The 14,045-nt window shown below is 33.1% G+C and overlaps 1 protein-coding gene across 1 annotated transcript in view; it reads right to left on the reverse strand.

Moving 5' to 3' along the window:
• Positions 1-14,045, reverse strand: part of LOC134724942 (uncharacterized) — a 52,381-nt gene that overhangs the window by 23,849 nt on the left and 14,487 nt on the right. The window contains exons 2-5 of the mRNA XM_063588330.1: positions 9,067-9,174; positions 4,720-4,789; positions 2,955-3,006; positions 1,944-2,051 (exon numbers count right to left, since the gene is read on the reverse strand). Coding sequence (XP_063444400.1) covers positions 1,944-2,051; positions 2,955-3,006; positions 4,720-4,789; positions 9,067-9,174 — 338 coding nt within the window. The remainder of the gene's footprint in view (positions 1-1,943; positions 2,052-2,954; positions 3,007-4,719; positions 4,790-9,066; positions 9,175-14,045) is intronic.

Here is a 14,045-nt window from a genome sequence, read left to right on the forward strand (position 1 = left end):
CTTACAATCATTCCATACACCAAATATAGAAGACCTATTGAATATAGTATAAGAAAAACAGACCAAAACACAAAAACTTAACTATAACCACTGAACCATGAAAATGAGGTCCAGGTCAGATGACACCTGCCAGTTGGACATGTACACCTTACAGTCCTTCCATACACCGAATATACTAGACCTATTGCTTATAGTATCTGAGATATGGACTTGACCACCAAAACTTAACCTTGTTCACTGATCCATGAAATAAGGTTGAGGTCAATTGAAAACTGTCTGAAGGGCATGAGGACCTTGCAAGGTACGCACATACCAAATATAGTTATCCAATTACTTATAATAAGAGAGAATTTAACATTACAAACAAGAATGTGTCCTAAGTACACCGATGCCCCACTTGCATTATCATTTTCTATGTTCAGTGGACCTTGAAATTGGGTAGAAAATCTAATTTGGCATTAAAATTAGAAAGATCATATCGTAAGCAACAAGTTTACTAACTTTCAAGTTGATTGGACTTCAGCTTCATCAAAAACTACCTTGACCAAAAACTTTAACCTGAAACTCGCACTTTCATTTTCTTTGTTCAGTGGACCGTGAAATTGGGGTCAAATGTCTTATTTGGCTTTAAAATTAGAAAGATCATATCATAAGCAACAAGTGAACTAAGTTTCAAATTGATTGGACTTCAGCTTCATCAAAAACTACCTCGACCAAAAACTTTAACCTGGAGCGGGATGGACGAACGGACGAACGAACGGAGGCACAGACCAGAAAACATAATGCCCCTCTACTATTGTAGGTGGGGCATAAAAATCTTAACTTTTTTTTTCAAGTAGTCACTGAACCTTGGAAATGAGGTCAAGGACATTGGACATGTGACTGACGGAAATTTCGTAACATGAGGCATCTATATACAAAGTATGAAGCATTCAGGTCTTCTACCTTCTAAAATATAAAGCTTTTAAGAAGTTAGCTAACGCCGCCGCCGGATCACTATCCCTTTGTCGAGTTTTCTGCAACAAAAGTTGCAGGATCGACAAAAAATCAGTATTTTTTCTTAAATAATTAACACTCATCAAATGTACATAGAAGTGCCTTATTTGGTTTTGCTCACAATAGACTAGAACTCTTAGCATATTTAAGCATTCTGTTTTGTTGGGGTAGTTATTTTGGGCTCTTGAAATGAAATGGGTGTTGACTGTGTCAAAGCGATTCTCCCCCTTGTTTGGTAACTTGAAAAATTCATCTATAGGTTATTATTTGGATTGAAACAAACTTTGATTAAATTCATTTTTATTGTAATACATTTTGACTTTCTTTCAAAAAGATAATTAATCATAGAACTATCATTGCAGGTAATGAACCCTCAAATTAATAAATCTGTATGGCTGAAACCGGCTATATAGATATAAGAAGATGTGGTATGAGTGCCAAGGAGACAACTCTCCATCGAAGTCATTATTTGTAAAAGTAAACCATTATAGTTCAAAGTACTGTCTTCAGATAGAGCATTAAACAGCAATCTTTAAAGTGCTCCAAAAAAATCAATAGTGTAAAACCATTAAAATGGGAAAACCAATGGTCTAATCTATATTAAAAAAAACAGACTCAAGAAACATTTATGAACCACATCAACTAACAACAACCACTGAACATCAGGTTCCTGACTTAGGACAGGTGTAAGTACATTATGTAAAGATCTGGTAAAGTAACCTGCATGTTTGGATGTAAAATATGAACAAATTTTATTTAAGAAACAGAAACCTGAATTTGAGAAACAGAAACCAGAATGAAGTCTTAAATAGTTTGGATTTAAGAAACTGTTAATTTACCAATAAATATAGTAAAGTTAGCTCCTTATAAAATTGCCAATTGCAGAATACAAGCATTTTTTTTACACATCTAATTTACAATATGTTTAAGAAATAAAATATGTTTACTTGTAGTAGCTGTTGGTCTTTAACAATCTGTTGCACTGGAACTGCCAATACTTTCTTTGATAAAGCTGACCTAATAAATAGTCTGCCACGTCCACAGTCTGTACATGTCTGGAAAATAAATTTATTTCAGTTTAATACTACATATAGCAACTATTAGTATTACAGCAAATAAACGAGCAAATTAAAAAGATATTGAGTCTTTAAATCATGAACCATCTTTACCCTATCTTTTTATTCATCACAATTATACTTTATCTATAAGAATATCCATGTTTCCTTTAATGTTTACATATACTTTAAATTCAGAAATTGCTGCATGCATTTATTATTACGATTTTGTCTTTTTAGACTTAAATGTGACTTTAATTTTACGATTTTTTTTAAAAAGCCTGTTTAATTCATATACAATATTTCAAAATGCGAGTTTAAATTATTGTGTTTTTCGCAATGATAAAACCTCGCAATAATTTCTGAATTCACAATGCATGAATATATTCTCTTATGAATAATTTGTGTTAAAAAATTTGTTTTATAAGATCAATTTTGTGTATCAGTTTTTGTGGATTTTTGAAGACCAATTCTTTGGTTATTTGTAAAGTATAATAATCCAGCATCTACCTGTTTCTAGTATGGATCAGACTAAAATGCTAATGCTATACACTGATAACTTTCTTTGTGTACATTTTAATTAAAGGAGAGAGAAACCAAGAGGGACAAAAGATACCAGAGCGACAGTCAAACTCATAAATTTATACATGAAAACAGTCGTCTCCCTTGGACATGGTTTATTTATTCTTTAAACATAATTATGAGATAGAATCCAAAATTCCTTTCTTCAAATTAAATTTTTCGTCTATGAATGTAGACACTGGACAAGCTCATCTTTAATGAAGTATTTATTCACAAATAATTTTGCTTTAAAATCACATACACCATTGACATTTGTTACTATGTCGTAAAAGTTTGTTCTTTATACTGTAGTTAGCATGACAGTGAACTGAGATCTTGTACCTTTTTACAATCTTTTACTGTATCTATTACCATGTGAAATGCTGGCTGATACCTAAAATACACATTTACATTTATACAATTTTTTATAAATATAAAAAATATTTTCAGCATGGTATACATGAGTTACTATTCAAGTTCTGGTATACATGTATACAGTTAGAAAGATAAGTTATTCAAACCATGATCATTCTTTAATAAGACATATGCACAAGCTGAATAATTTATGATTCTATCTTTGATCCCTAGGTCATGTTTCATAAACCTTTAAATGTCATAAATGAGTTGAAATTAAAAAAAATTACAGTAAAACAAGAATGTGTCCACAGTTGACGGATGCCCCACTCCCACTATCATTTTATATTTTAAATAGACAGTGAAATTAGAATTAATTCTCTAATTTGGCATCGAAATTAGAATGATCTTATCAAAGGGAACATATATACTAAGTTTCAAGTTGATTTGACTTCTACTTCATCAAAAACTACCTTGACCAAAAACTTTAACCTGAACTTCGCACTATCATTTTCTATGTTCGGTGGACCATGAAATTGGGGTTAAAACTATAATTTGGCATTAAAATTAGAAAGATTGTATCATAGGGCACATGTATACTAAGTTTCAAGTTGATTGGACTTCAATTTCACCGAAAACTACCTTGACCAAAACTTTAAGCTGAAGCGGGACAGACGGACGAATGGACAAACGGACGGACGAACGGACGCACAGACAAGAAAACATAATGCCCCTCTACTATTGTAGGTAGGGCATAAAAAGTTATTCCTTATTGATAAAACTTAAGAAGTTTGTTCTAATTATGAATGGGATTTTGAATAAATAAGCATATTCACCTGCAGAAAAATTATATTCACCGCGCAAAACCTCGCATGCTTTTACATATATATAATTTTGGTAAAAATAATATTTGATGTACAATTGGTTTTGGTGAATAATTTCCATAAAGATGGTACCTAACACTACAGGGAGATAACTCTGTAAAATCAGCTTAACGCTTTAATCACCTTGTGTTGTTAAGGGAATATTGAGCTTCTCAATGATCAAAAGAAGTGTTTGTCAAATTGCTATATAACCAGTGTATTTTTTCTGATAAAATGGTTGGTTCAAATTTTGTGAAATTTTTGTATTTTTGCCAAAGTGTCAAAGTAAATAATTTATCCAAATTTTATGAAAATTAAACGAGCCAAATTAATTTTAGTCAAGGTGTTGGGTACCACCTTAAATACTTTTCTCGGTATATGGAATAAAGCAATTACTGTCTTTTGTTTTGGTAAATATGTGGTTTAATTGACTTTTGAAAAACCATTGGCCTTAGTGAATATCAGTTTTTAAAAAGTCAATAAAAGCACATATTTACCCCATCAAAAGACAGTAATTGTATATTATCTTGGTTATTTTCTAATCGTTCATTGGATCTGTACATGCTGTAGATTAATTTATTTATGTGGATACCAATTGCAATGTTTCCTGGATATTTAATTTTGTGATTTGGCCAAAATTAGCATACATCACATGCCTATAGAAAAATTTGCATTTCTTTGAATATTTAAGCTTGCAGTTAACCTATGTGTATATCTGGAAAATCTGGGAAAATGTGTACCCTACAGTCTAAAGAAAACTTAGAATTTTTTTTTGTCCTGTTGTATAAAGAATATTCCAATAAACTGACCTGTTAAAGTCATTGTGACAGCAACCTTGTTTTAAGAATTGACAGCGACCCAGTTTTAAGAAGATTGTTTCTTATTCTTACCTTCCACTTTGTGAAATCTTTTCAATCCACGTCCAATATCTGTAATTTGTTTTGTTAAACCATGATGTGTCTGAAATTGCAAGAAATCATCAAATAGATACTCAGATTTAACCTATGATGTATAGAAACCCAGCCATTTGCTTAACACTTCAATAGATACAAATATTTGGATGGAAATTTGGCTGTACAAATAAAACTGAATAATTCTTACATGAAATTTAGAAAATTTGGATATTAAACATCCAAATTTTTACTTGATATGTTTTTTATAGAACCTTTGAATATAGAAACAATATTATATGTGAACTCATTGATCATGTTGATCCTTAAAACAAACCCATTCTATAAGGTTATTAATTTAACACTGTAGTAAGATCTTAAAATAAAAACCTAACTTAATGTACTATTCTCATGATCCAACATCCTGTTGATTCTGTTTACTTACATTTTGGCTATGAACTAGGTCGTGCATTTCTCATACTGTGACAGCTTTACACAAAATCTGTTGGACATGTTTGGTTGATAATTGGTGCAATACGATTATTTTGTTGTAGATGGATTTAATCTAATGTTTCATTAATTGTGAGTACCGTTACATCAATGCTTTGTATACCAGAGATAAAAAATAGGGTAAATGATTTAACTATTATAGCATTGGCATACCAAACATATTAGATTCACATGAATCATCAATATATTCCTGCTCTTTGTACATATAAACTGTTATCACAGAGATATGTCTTGCCATTTTGTAATTTTGATTATGCAAATATTGAAATCAAAATAGCAATACTTTAACATCTTACACAAGTTATGTGAATATTCAAAGTCAATGAACCATGACTGGGTTACATGGCTAAACAATCTCCATGTAAATGAGATGTACCAATGCTACTACAACTGCATACCAAATACCATTGACTTATTATAAATACAAACATTAACTTGTAAACTACCGTGTTTGGAAGTGTATAGTACACAGTTATTAGATATAGGAAGATGTGGTGTGAGTGCCAATGAGACAACTCTCCATCCAAATAACAATTTAAAAAGTAAACCATTATAGGTTAAAGTACGGCCTTCAACACAGAGCCCTGGCTCACACCAAACAACAAGCTATAAAGGGCCCCAAAATTACTAGTGTAAAACCATTCAAACGGGAAAACCAACGGTCTAATCTATATAAACAAAATGTATAGTCCGGGATCCACACTCCCTTTCCATCCCCTTAAAATCGAGAAAAAAAGTTTTATATAAAAAAAACAAATTATAAAAGTCTAGCTAGATCACTGTAAAAAAACATTGAAAGGGACCTATTAATCCATGTATATAATAAAAAAAAATTGTAATATTTTTTGTTTAATTAACATTTAAAGTCATAATAAACGACATCAAGCGACCGGTGAAAAATAATGCTATTCCAATTGTTGAACCAATGCATACAAACATCATAAACTTAGTCTTCTGTACAGGATTTTTTCATTTTTTTCGCATAAAATTCGCAAAATCATTCATTTTTTTTTCAATCGGTTAGTTTTGGCTAATCCATTTGTTTTGAACAATAAAATATGTTTAAACTAAAATCGGTTAGTTTTGTTGTGAAAATATGGCAGGTAATTAAAGTTCATGTCTTGAAGCTTTTTAAATTGCTTTGATTAAATGGTAAACAAAAAATCCCCCCCTTTTTGAAACTCCCTTGGAGCAATAACCCTTAAACTCAATCCCATGCTTTCCATTGCAGTATTGAACCTTGTAGTACAATTTCAGAGAGATCCATACACTGAAACACAAGTTATTGTCATGATTGTTTGGAAACTAGAAACATGCTTCTTTTTGGCCCTTTTTGGCCCGTTCTTCCTACATATTTTGGGCAATTAACCAAAAACTTAATCCCAGCCTCTCCTTTGTTATATGTTACATTGTGGTACAATTTCAGAGACATAAGTAATGGTCTTGAAACTAGAACAAGAGTGTACACACTGAAATGTCTCGCCTTCTTTATGAATTATTGATATTATGTTGAGTCCTAAACATAAAGCTTTATTACAACTGTCACATAAATTTAACAAACCAAGAAAACTAAACATTGACCTTTGAACCATGGAAATGAAGCCAAGGTCAGTTGACCATGCCAGGCAGACATGTACAGCTAACCATTCTTCCATACAACAAATATAGTTGACCTATTGCTTATAGTTTTAAAAAAACAGGACAAAAACACAAAAACTTAACACAGAGCAATGAACCGTGAAAATGAGGTCAAGGTCAAATAAAACCTGCTTGACTGACATATAGATCACAAAATATTTCCATACACCAAATAAAGTTCACATATTGCATATAGTATTAGGAAAAAAGACCAAAATTCAAAAACTTAACTTTGACCACTGAACCATGAATATGAGGTCAAGGTCATATGATACCTGTCAGCTAGACATGAACACCTTACAATCATTCACGACACCAAATATAGTAGACCTATTGCATACAGTATAAGAAAAACAGACCAAAACACAAAAACTTAACTATAACCACTGAACCATGAAAATGAGGTCAAGGTCAGATGACACCTGCCAGTTGGACATGCATGAAATGAGGTTGAGGTCAAGTGAAAACTGTCTGACGGGCATGAGGACCTTGCACATACCAAATATAGTTATCCTATTACTTATAATAAGAGAGAATTTAACATTACAAAAAATCTTAACTTTTTTTTCAAGTAGTCACTGAACCATGAAAACTAGGTCAAGGACAGTGGACATGTGACTGACAGAAACTTCGTAACATGAGGCATCCACATACAAAGTATGAAGCATCCAGGTCTTCCACCTTCTAAAATATAAAGCTTTTAAGAAGTTAGCTAACGCCGCCGCCGCCACCGGATCACTATCCCTATGTCGAGCTTTCTGCGACAAAAAGTCACAGGCTCGACAAAAATGCTTGTTTTGTTCATTATCACTGAACTAGTATATTTTTGTCTAGGGGCCAGCTGAAGGACGCCTCAGGGTGCGGGAATTTCTTGTTTCTTTGAAGACCTGTTGGTGACCTTCTGGTGTTTGTTTTTTCTATGGTCGGGTTGTTGTCTCTTTGATACATTCCCCATTTCCATTTTCAATTTTATTTGACCCCTTTTTGGCCCTTAATTCCTAAACTTTGGCTCCATAACCCCTAACATGAATCCAAACCTTCTACTTGTAGTTTTAAACATTGCGGTATGATTTCAGAGCAATTGAAATACTCCTACACAAGTTATTATCTTGAAACTTGAAAAATACTACTTTTGGGCCCCTTTTGGGCCCCTTATTCCTAATTGGTTGGGACCATCATCCCCAAAATCAATCCCAACCTTTCTTTTGTGATATTGAACCTTCTGATAAAATTTCATGAAGATCTATTCATTTAAACTGAAGTTATTATCGGGAAACCAATATGTCTTCGGACGACGACATCATACCATTATGGTTTATACGATCCTAAAAAAATTTTGGGGTCGTATAATAAATCCAAAACCGTCTCTAGTTGTGTATAATCCACACCCCTTGTACAAACTACATATTTAAGGTTCAAAGTGTGGACTATACATGACCAAAAATGGTTTGTAAAAGTTTTAAAGTCAATGAACTAAGAAGAGGGAGTGGGGCTATATAATCTCCATGGAAACAATAATTGCAAATGCCAATAAATTTACATACCAAATATCATTGACTTAACATTAGCAGTTCATTTAAACTAATGTAATCACAAACTAATACATGTAAACTAAGATTAGTTTCACAGTCATTAGACTGTGACTGAGGGGTGATGCCAAATATTCTCCATGGAAATGAGATGTGCCAATGCTTATACAACTGCATACCAAATATCATTGATCTACCACTTGTGGTTCACCATAAACTGACCTAATCACAAACTATTATGTGTAAAATAAGCAAAATTACAAAGTCAATAGCCCATGACTAAGGGGGCGGAGCCAAATTATCTCCATGGAAATGAGATATGCCAATGCTTATACAACTGCATACCAAGTATCATTGATCTACCACTTGTGGTTCCCCATAAAATGACCTAATCACAAACTAGTATGTATAAAATAAGCAAAAGTTTTGGAATTAATTGGCCATTACTGAGGGGGCAGGTCCAAATAATCTCCATGGAAATGAGATGTGCCAATGCTTATACAACTGTAAACCAAATACATGTATGATTGACCTACCACTTGTGGTTCGCCATAAACTAGACCTAATCACAAACTAATACATTATTGAAGCCGCCGCTACTGCCGGAAACAGCATACCTATGTCTTACTTTTTGACTCTGTCAAGGCGAAACAAAAAACACAATGGTTACCTCTACATCCCCTTGTAAAGATATCCTCTAGTATTATACAAAGTTCTGTTAGTACAGGACTGTTGTCTGTGATGACATCTTTCTTTATCCTAAGATCAAGAACTATTCCTGAAAATATATCCAAAAGCATGTTAATAGAACAAAACAATACAACAGAAAATAAGTTCCATATTGGGGAATCCACCCATCACTTTTTATGATATTGACTAAATTTGCTTAGTTTATCCCTTTCACAAGACTCAAATTGGATTTTTCAACAACATTCTTTTGAATATGTTTGGGTTACCATTTATATACACGTATCAATATTCCAAGATGTATTTGTTTTATTATATTCACATCTATTAATTGAGATATGACATTACTACTAGTATTAGTTAATGTAACACAAATGAAGAACTGAATATGCACTTAAAGCCAGTATACATTTGTACTAAACCCCTATTTGCAAAGAATACAGCCATCCAGACTGACATGACTGAGAGCATGCAAATTGCCTAATCCTCGATCCAGTTGCCCCCTCCATGCCCCCCCCCCCCCAAAAAAAAAAAAGAGAGCAATAGAAACTAGAGGCTCTAAAGAGCCTGTGTCGCTCACCTAGGTTTTTGTGAATATTAAACAAAGGACGTAGATGGATTCATGACAATATTGTGTTTTGGTGATGGTGATGTGTTTGTTCATCTCACTTTACTGAACATTCTAGCTGCTTACAATTATCTCTATCAATAATTAACTTTGCCCAGTAGTTTCAGAGAAGATTTTTGTATAAGATTACTAAGATTTACGAAAAAATGGTTAAAAATTCACTATAAAGGGCAATAACTCCTTAAGGGGTCAACTGACCATTTCGGTCATGTTAACTTATTTGTAGATCTTACTTTGCTTAACATTATTGCTGTTTACAGTTTATCTCTATCTATAATAATATTCAAGATAATAACCAAAAACAGCAAAATTTCCTTGAAATTGCCAATTCAGGGGCAGCAACCCAACAATGGGTTGTCCAATTCACCTGAAAAATTCAGGGCAGAAAGATATTGACCTGATGAATAATTTTACCACTGTCAGATTTGCTCTAAATGCTTTGGTTTTTGAGTAATAAGCCAAAAACTGCATTTTACTCCTATGTTCTATTTTTAGTTGTGGCGGCCATCTTGGTTGGTTGGCGGGGTCACGCCACACATTTTTTAAACTAAATACCCCAATGATTGTTGTGGCCAAGGTTGGTTTAATTTGGCGAAGTTGTTTTAGAGGAGAAGATTTTTGTAAAAGATTACTAAGATCTACAAACTAGAGGCTCTCAAGAGCCTGTGTCGCTCACCTGTTACTGTATTTACTGATGTCGATCATCTTGGTTAGTAGGTGGAGTCATTAGACACTTTTTTTAAATAGATACCATAGAAATGATTGTGGCCACATTTAGTTTAATATGGCCCATAGTTTTAGAAAAGAAGATTTCAAGTTACAAAAATGACAAAAAGTTGTTCAAAATTGACTATAAAGGACAATAACTCCTTAAGGGTTATTCTTACAATTTTTATCATGTTTGACTTATTTGTAGATCTTACTTTGCTGAACAAAATTGCTGTTTACAGTTTATCTCTATCTATAATAGTATTCAAGATAATAACCAAAAACTGAAAAATTTCCTTAAAATTACCAATTTTAGGGCAGCAACCCAACAACGAGTTGTCAGATTCATCTGAAAATTTGCAAGGGGATAGATCTTATTCTGATTGACATTTAAATCTTGAAAGATTTGCCCTAAATGTCTTAGTTTTAAAGATATAAATCAAAAACTGCATTTTACCACTATGTTCTAATTTTAGCCATGTCGGCCATTTTGTTTGGAAGGCGGTGTCATCAGACACATTTTTTAAACTATATACCACAATGATAATTATCGCCAAGTTTGGTTTAATTTGGCCATGTAGTTTCAGAGAAGAAGATTTTTGTACAAGTTACAAAAACTGACGAAAATTTGTTATAAAATTGACTATAAAGGGCAATAACTCCTTAAGGGGTTGACTGACAATTTTGGTCATGTTGACTTATTTGTAGGTTTTACTTTGGTGAACATTATTGCTGTTTACAGTTTATCTCTATCTATAATAGTATTCAAGATAATAACCAAAAACTGCAAAATTTCCTTAAAATAACCAATTCAGGGGCAGCAACCTAACAACGAGTAGTCAGATTCATCTGAAAATTTCAGGGCAGATAGATCTTGACCTGATAAACAATTCAACTCCTTGTCAGATTTGCTCTAAATGCCTTGGTTTTTGAGTTATAAGCCAAAAACTGCATTTTACCCCTATGTTCTATTTTTAGCCATGGCAGCCATCTTGGTTGGTTGGACAGGTCACCGGACACATTTTTTAAACTAGATACCCCAATGATGGTTGTGGCCAAGTTTGGTTAAATTTGGCCCAGTAGTTTCAGAGGAGAAGATTTTTGTAAAATTTTACGGACGACGGACGCAGGACGACGGACGACGGACGCCAAGTGATGAGAAAAGCTCACTTGACCTTTCAGGTCAGGTGAGCTAAAAATGGTTAAAAATTGACTATAAAGGGCAATAACTCCTAAAGGGGTCATTTGACTATTTTGGATGTGTTAACTTTTTTGTAGATCTTACTTTGCTGAACATTATTGCTATTTACAGTTTGTCTCTATCTATAATAATATTCAAGATAATAACCTAAAACAGCAAAATTTCCTTAAAATTAACAATTTAGGGGCAGCAACCCAACAACGGGTTGTCTGATTCATCTGAAAATTTCAGGGCAGATAGATCTTGACCTGATGAACATTTTTATTCAATGTCAAATTTGCTCTAAATGCTTTGGTTTTTGAGTTATAAGCCAAAAACTGCATTTTACCCCTATGTTCTATTTTTAGCCTTGGCGGCCATCTTGGTTAGTTGGCGGGGTCACGCCACACAATTTTTAAACTAGATACCCCTATGATGATGATGGTAAAGTTTGGAATAATTTGGCCCAGCAGTTTCAGAGGAGAAGATTTTTGTAAAAGTTAACGACGACGGACGCAGGACGACGACGGACGCCAAGTGATGAGAAAAGCTCACTTGGCCCTTCGGGCCAGGTGAGCTAAAAACATACTTTAGTAGTAACAAGGATTTGATAGAAATTAGTAAATGTATGCTATATATAGAAAATTTATGTGAATATATACCACTTTGGAAATAAAAGAAAAACAGAAAACATATTTAGGAAAAATTGTCCTTCCTGTCTTTTATTCAAGTATATTTAATTTTGTAAAAGTTTTAATTTACATCCTAATCTTTTAGGTAAATTCACTTCACAGATTGCTAGAAAATCAAACCTTTTTAGATTAGTGCCTGACTGCCTGTCTGAATAAATTTTGCCAGTAAAAATAAAAAAACTTCTAAAAATTTTCGTATGCATGTATGCAATCAGGATCTTGTACTAATTATATATTATAATATGTCAGCAATTAGTCTCATAAGTAAAAACAAATATTTCTTAATGCTATTTTATGTTGGTAATCTTAGCCATGTCCGCCAGTGCCGTAAAATTGATTTTCCCATGAAATAAAAAAGACATTTTTGTCCACTGTCTTTTAAATCAACTTTTTCATGTTTTTGCCCCATGAGCCATGACCCCGTGACTTCCCGAGATTTATGGATTTTGGTAGCGTCTAACTGAAAAACTATTGGAACTGCTCATTATATAAACCACATAACTCTATAATCGTAAATAAATACAAGTTTAATCATTTAGAAAATATATATTTTGCCATATAAAAATACTAAAATAAGTTTGATTTATTTTATGTGAAATGTTTTATAATTGTTTGGGAATTTGTAAATCATCGCGGCAATGGCCACCATTTTTTTGACCTTGTTTGCAATATCTGCACAGTTCTGTAACAGGGTATTAAATAATTCTAGAATTATTTAATACCCTGTTCTGTGATAAACTGCTTGCGATTTTAACAAATATGAAGTGACAGAATACAAGTTTGATACACTAGCATCACTATACAACTAGTTTGAATGACATTTTATAGATATCATCAGAAATCTTGAGAATAATAGTGAGTCTGTTTTAAACACATGTCTGTTTCCTTATTGTATCTTTATTTTTACAATGGCACGACAATAAAATCGACTACAATCAGGTAGTGTCAAGCCCCGTCAATATATATGTTCCTGGTCATATGATGCAAACATATCTAGTGACAGGAACTGCTACCAATTCTTTATTTTAAAAAAAGCAGATGTTATATGATTGCCAATGAGACAACTCTCCACAAGAGAACAAACAAGACAGAAACAGGTTGGCATTTTCTATTATTATGGCAGTAACCTGCAACAGTTGATGCACAACCATGACCCATAGATGTACTTAATTTAATATACACATGCCAAGTTTGCTGCTTTTCTGACTAAATACAATCTTTTGTTCACCATGATAGAAAGCTGTGATGATCAGGTAAGTTCCACTCACTTATGCCTCACTGAACAGAATTTCTATTGTTAGATTTAACATGAAATTTAAAGGTCAACTACATGTATTCCTTTTCGTTGCTTTTGTTGTTGATCAGGTGTTCAGATAGGTATACAATAGATTGCAAGTTTTGTCACTTTAGCAGAAAACTGGTCATCCCAATATTTAGTAAAGTGCATATGTTGATGCATATATTGCTAGAGATTATAGCCAATATAACTAGAAAATGCCATTCTGCCCTAATTTGCTTTCAATCCAGTGTAAACAAAAATACCCCTCTATAGTCTATAGAGGGATAATTTTATCCCTCTAAAGAAGGATTATCCCTCTATACAGGTATAATCACAATACACGGGGGTTTGTTCCCAACCGAAGAAATTGGCCCAGAAATTAACAACGTCAAGTTACCCTGTAGCCTTCAACAATGAGCAAAGCCAAAAGCTCTGTGTTTAAGGCCGTACTTATAATTACATATGCAGTAAGGCT

This window comes from Mytilus trossulus, chromosome 7 (genome assembly GCF_036588685.1).
Source record: "Mytilus trossulus isolate FHL-02 chromosome 7, PNRI_Mtr1.1.1.hap1, whole genome shotgun sequence".
Lineage (NCBI taxonomy): Eukaryota > Metazoa > Mollusca > Bivalvia > Mytilida > Mytilidae > Mytilus > Mytilus trossulus.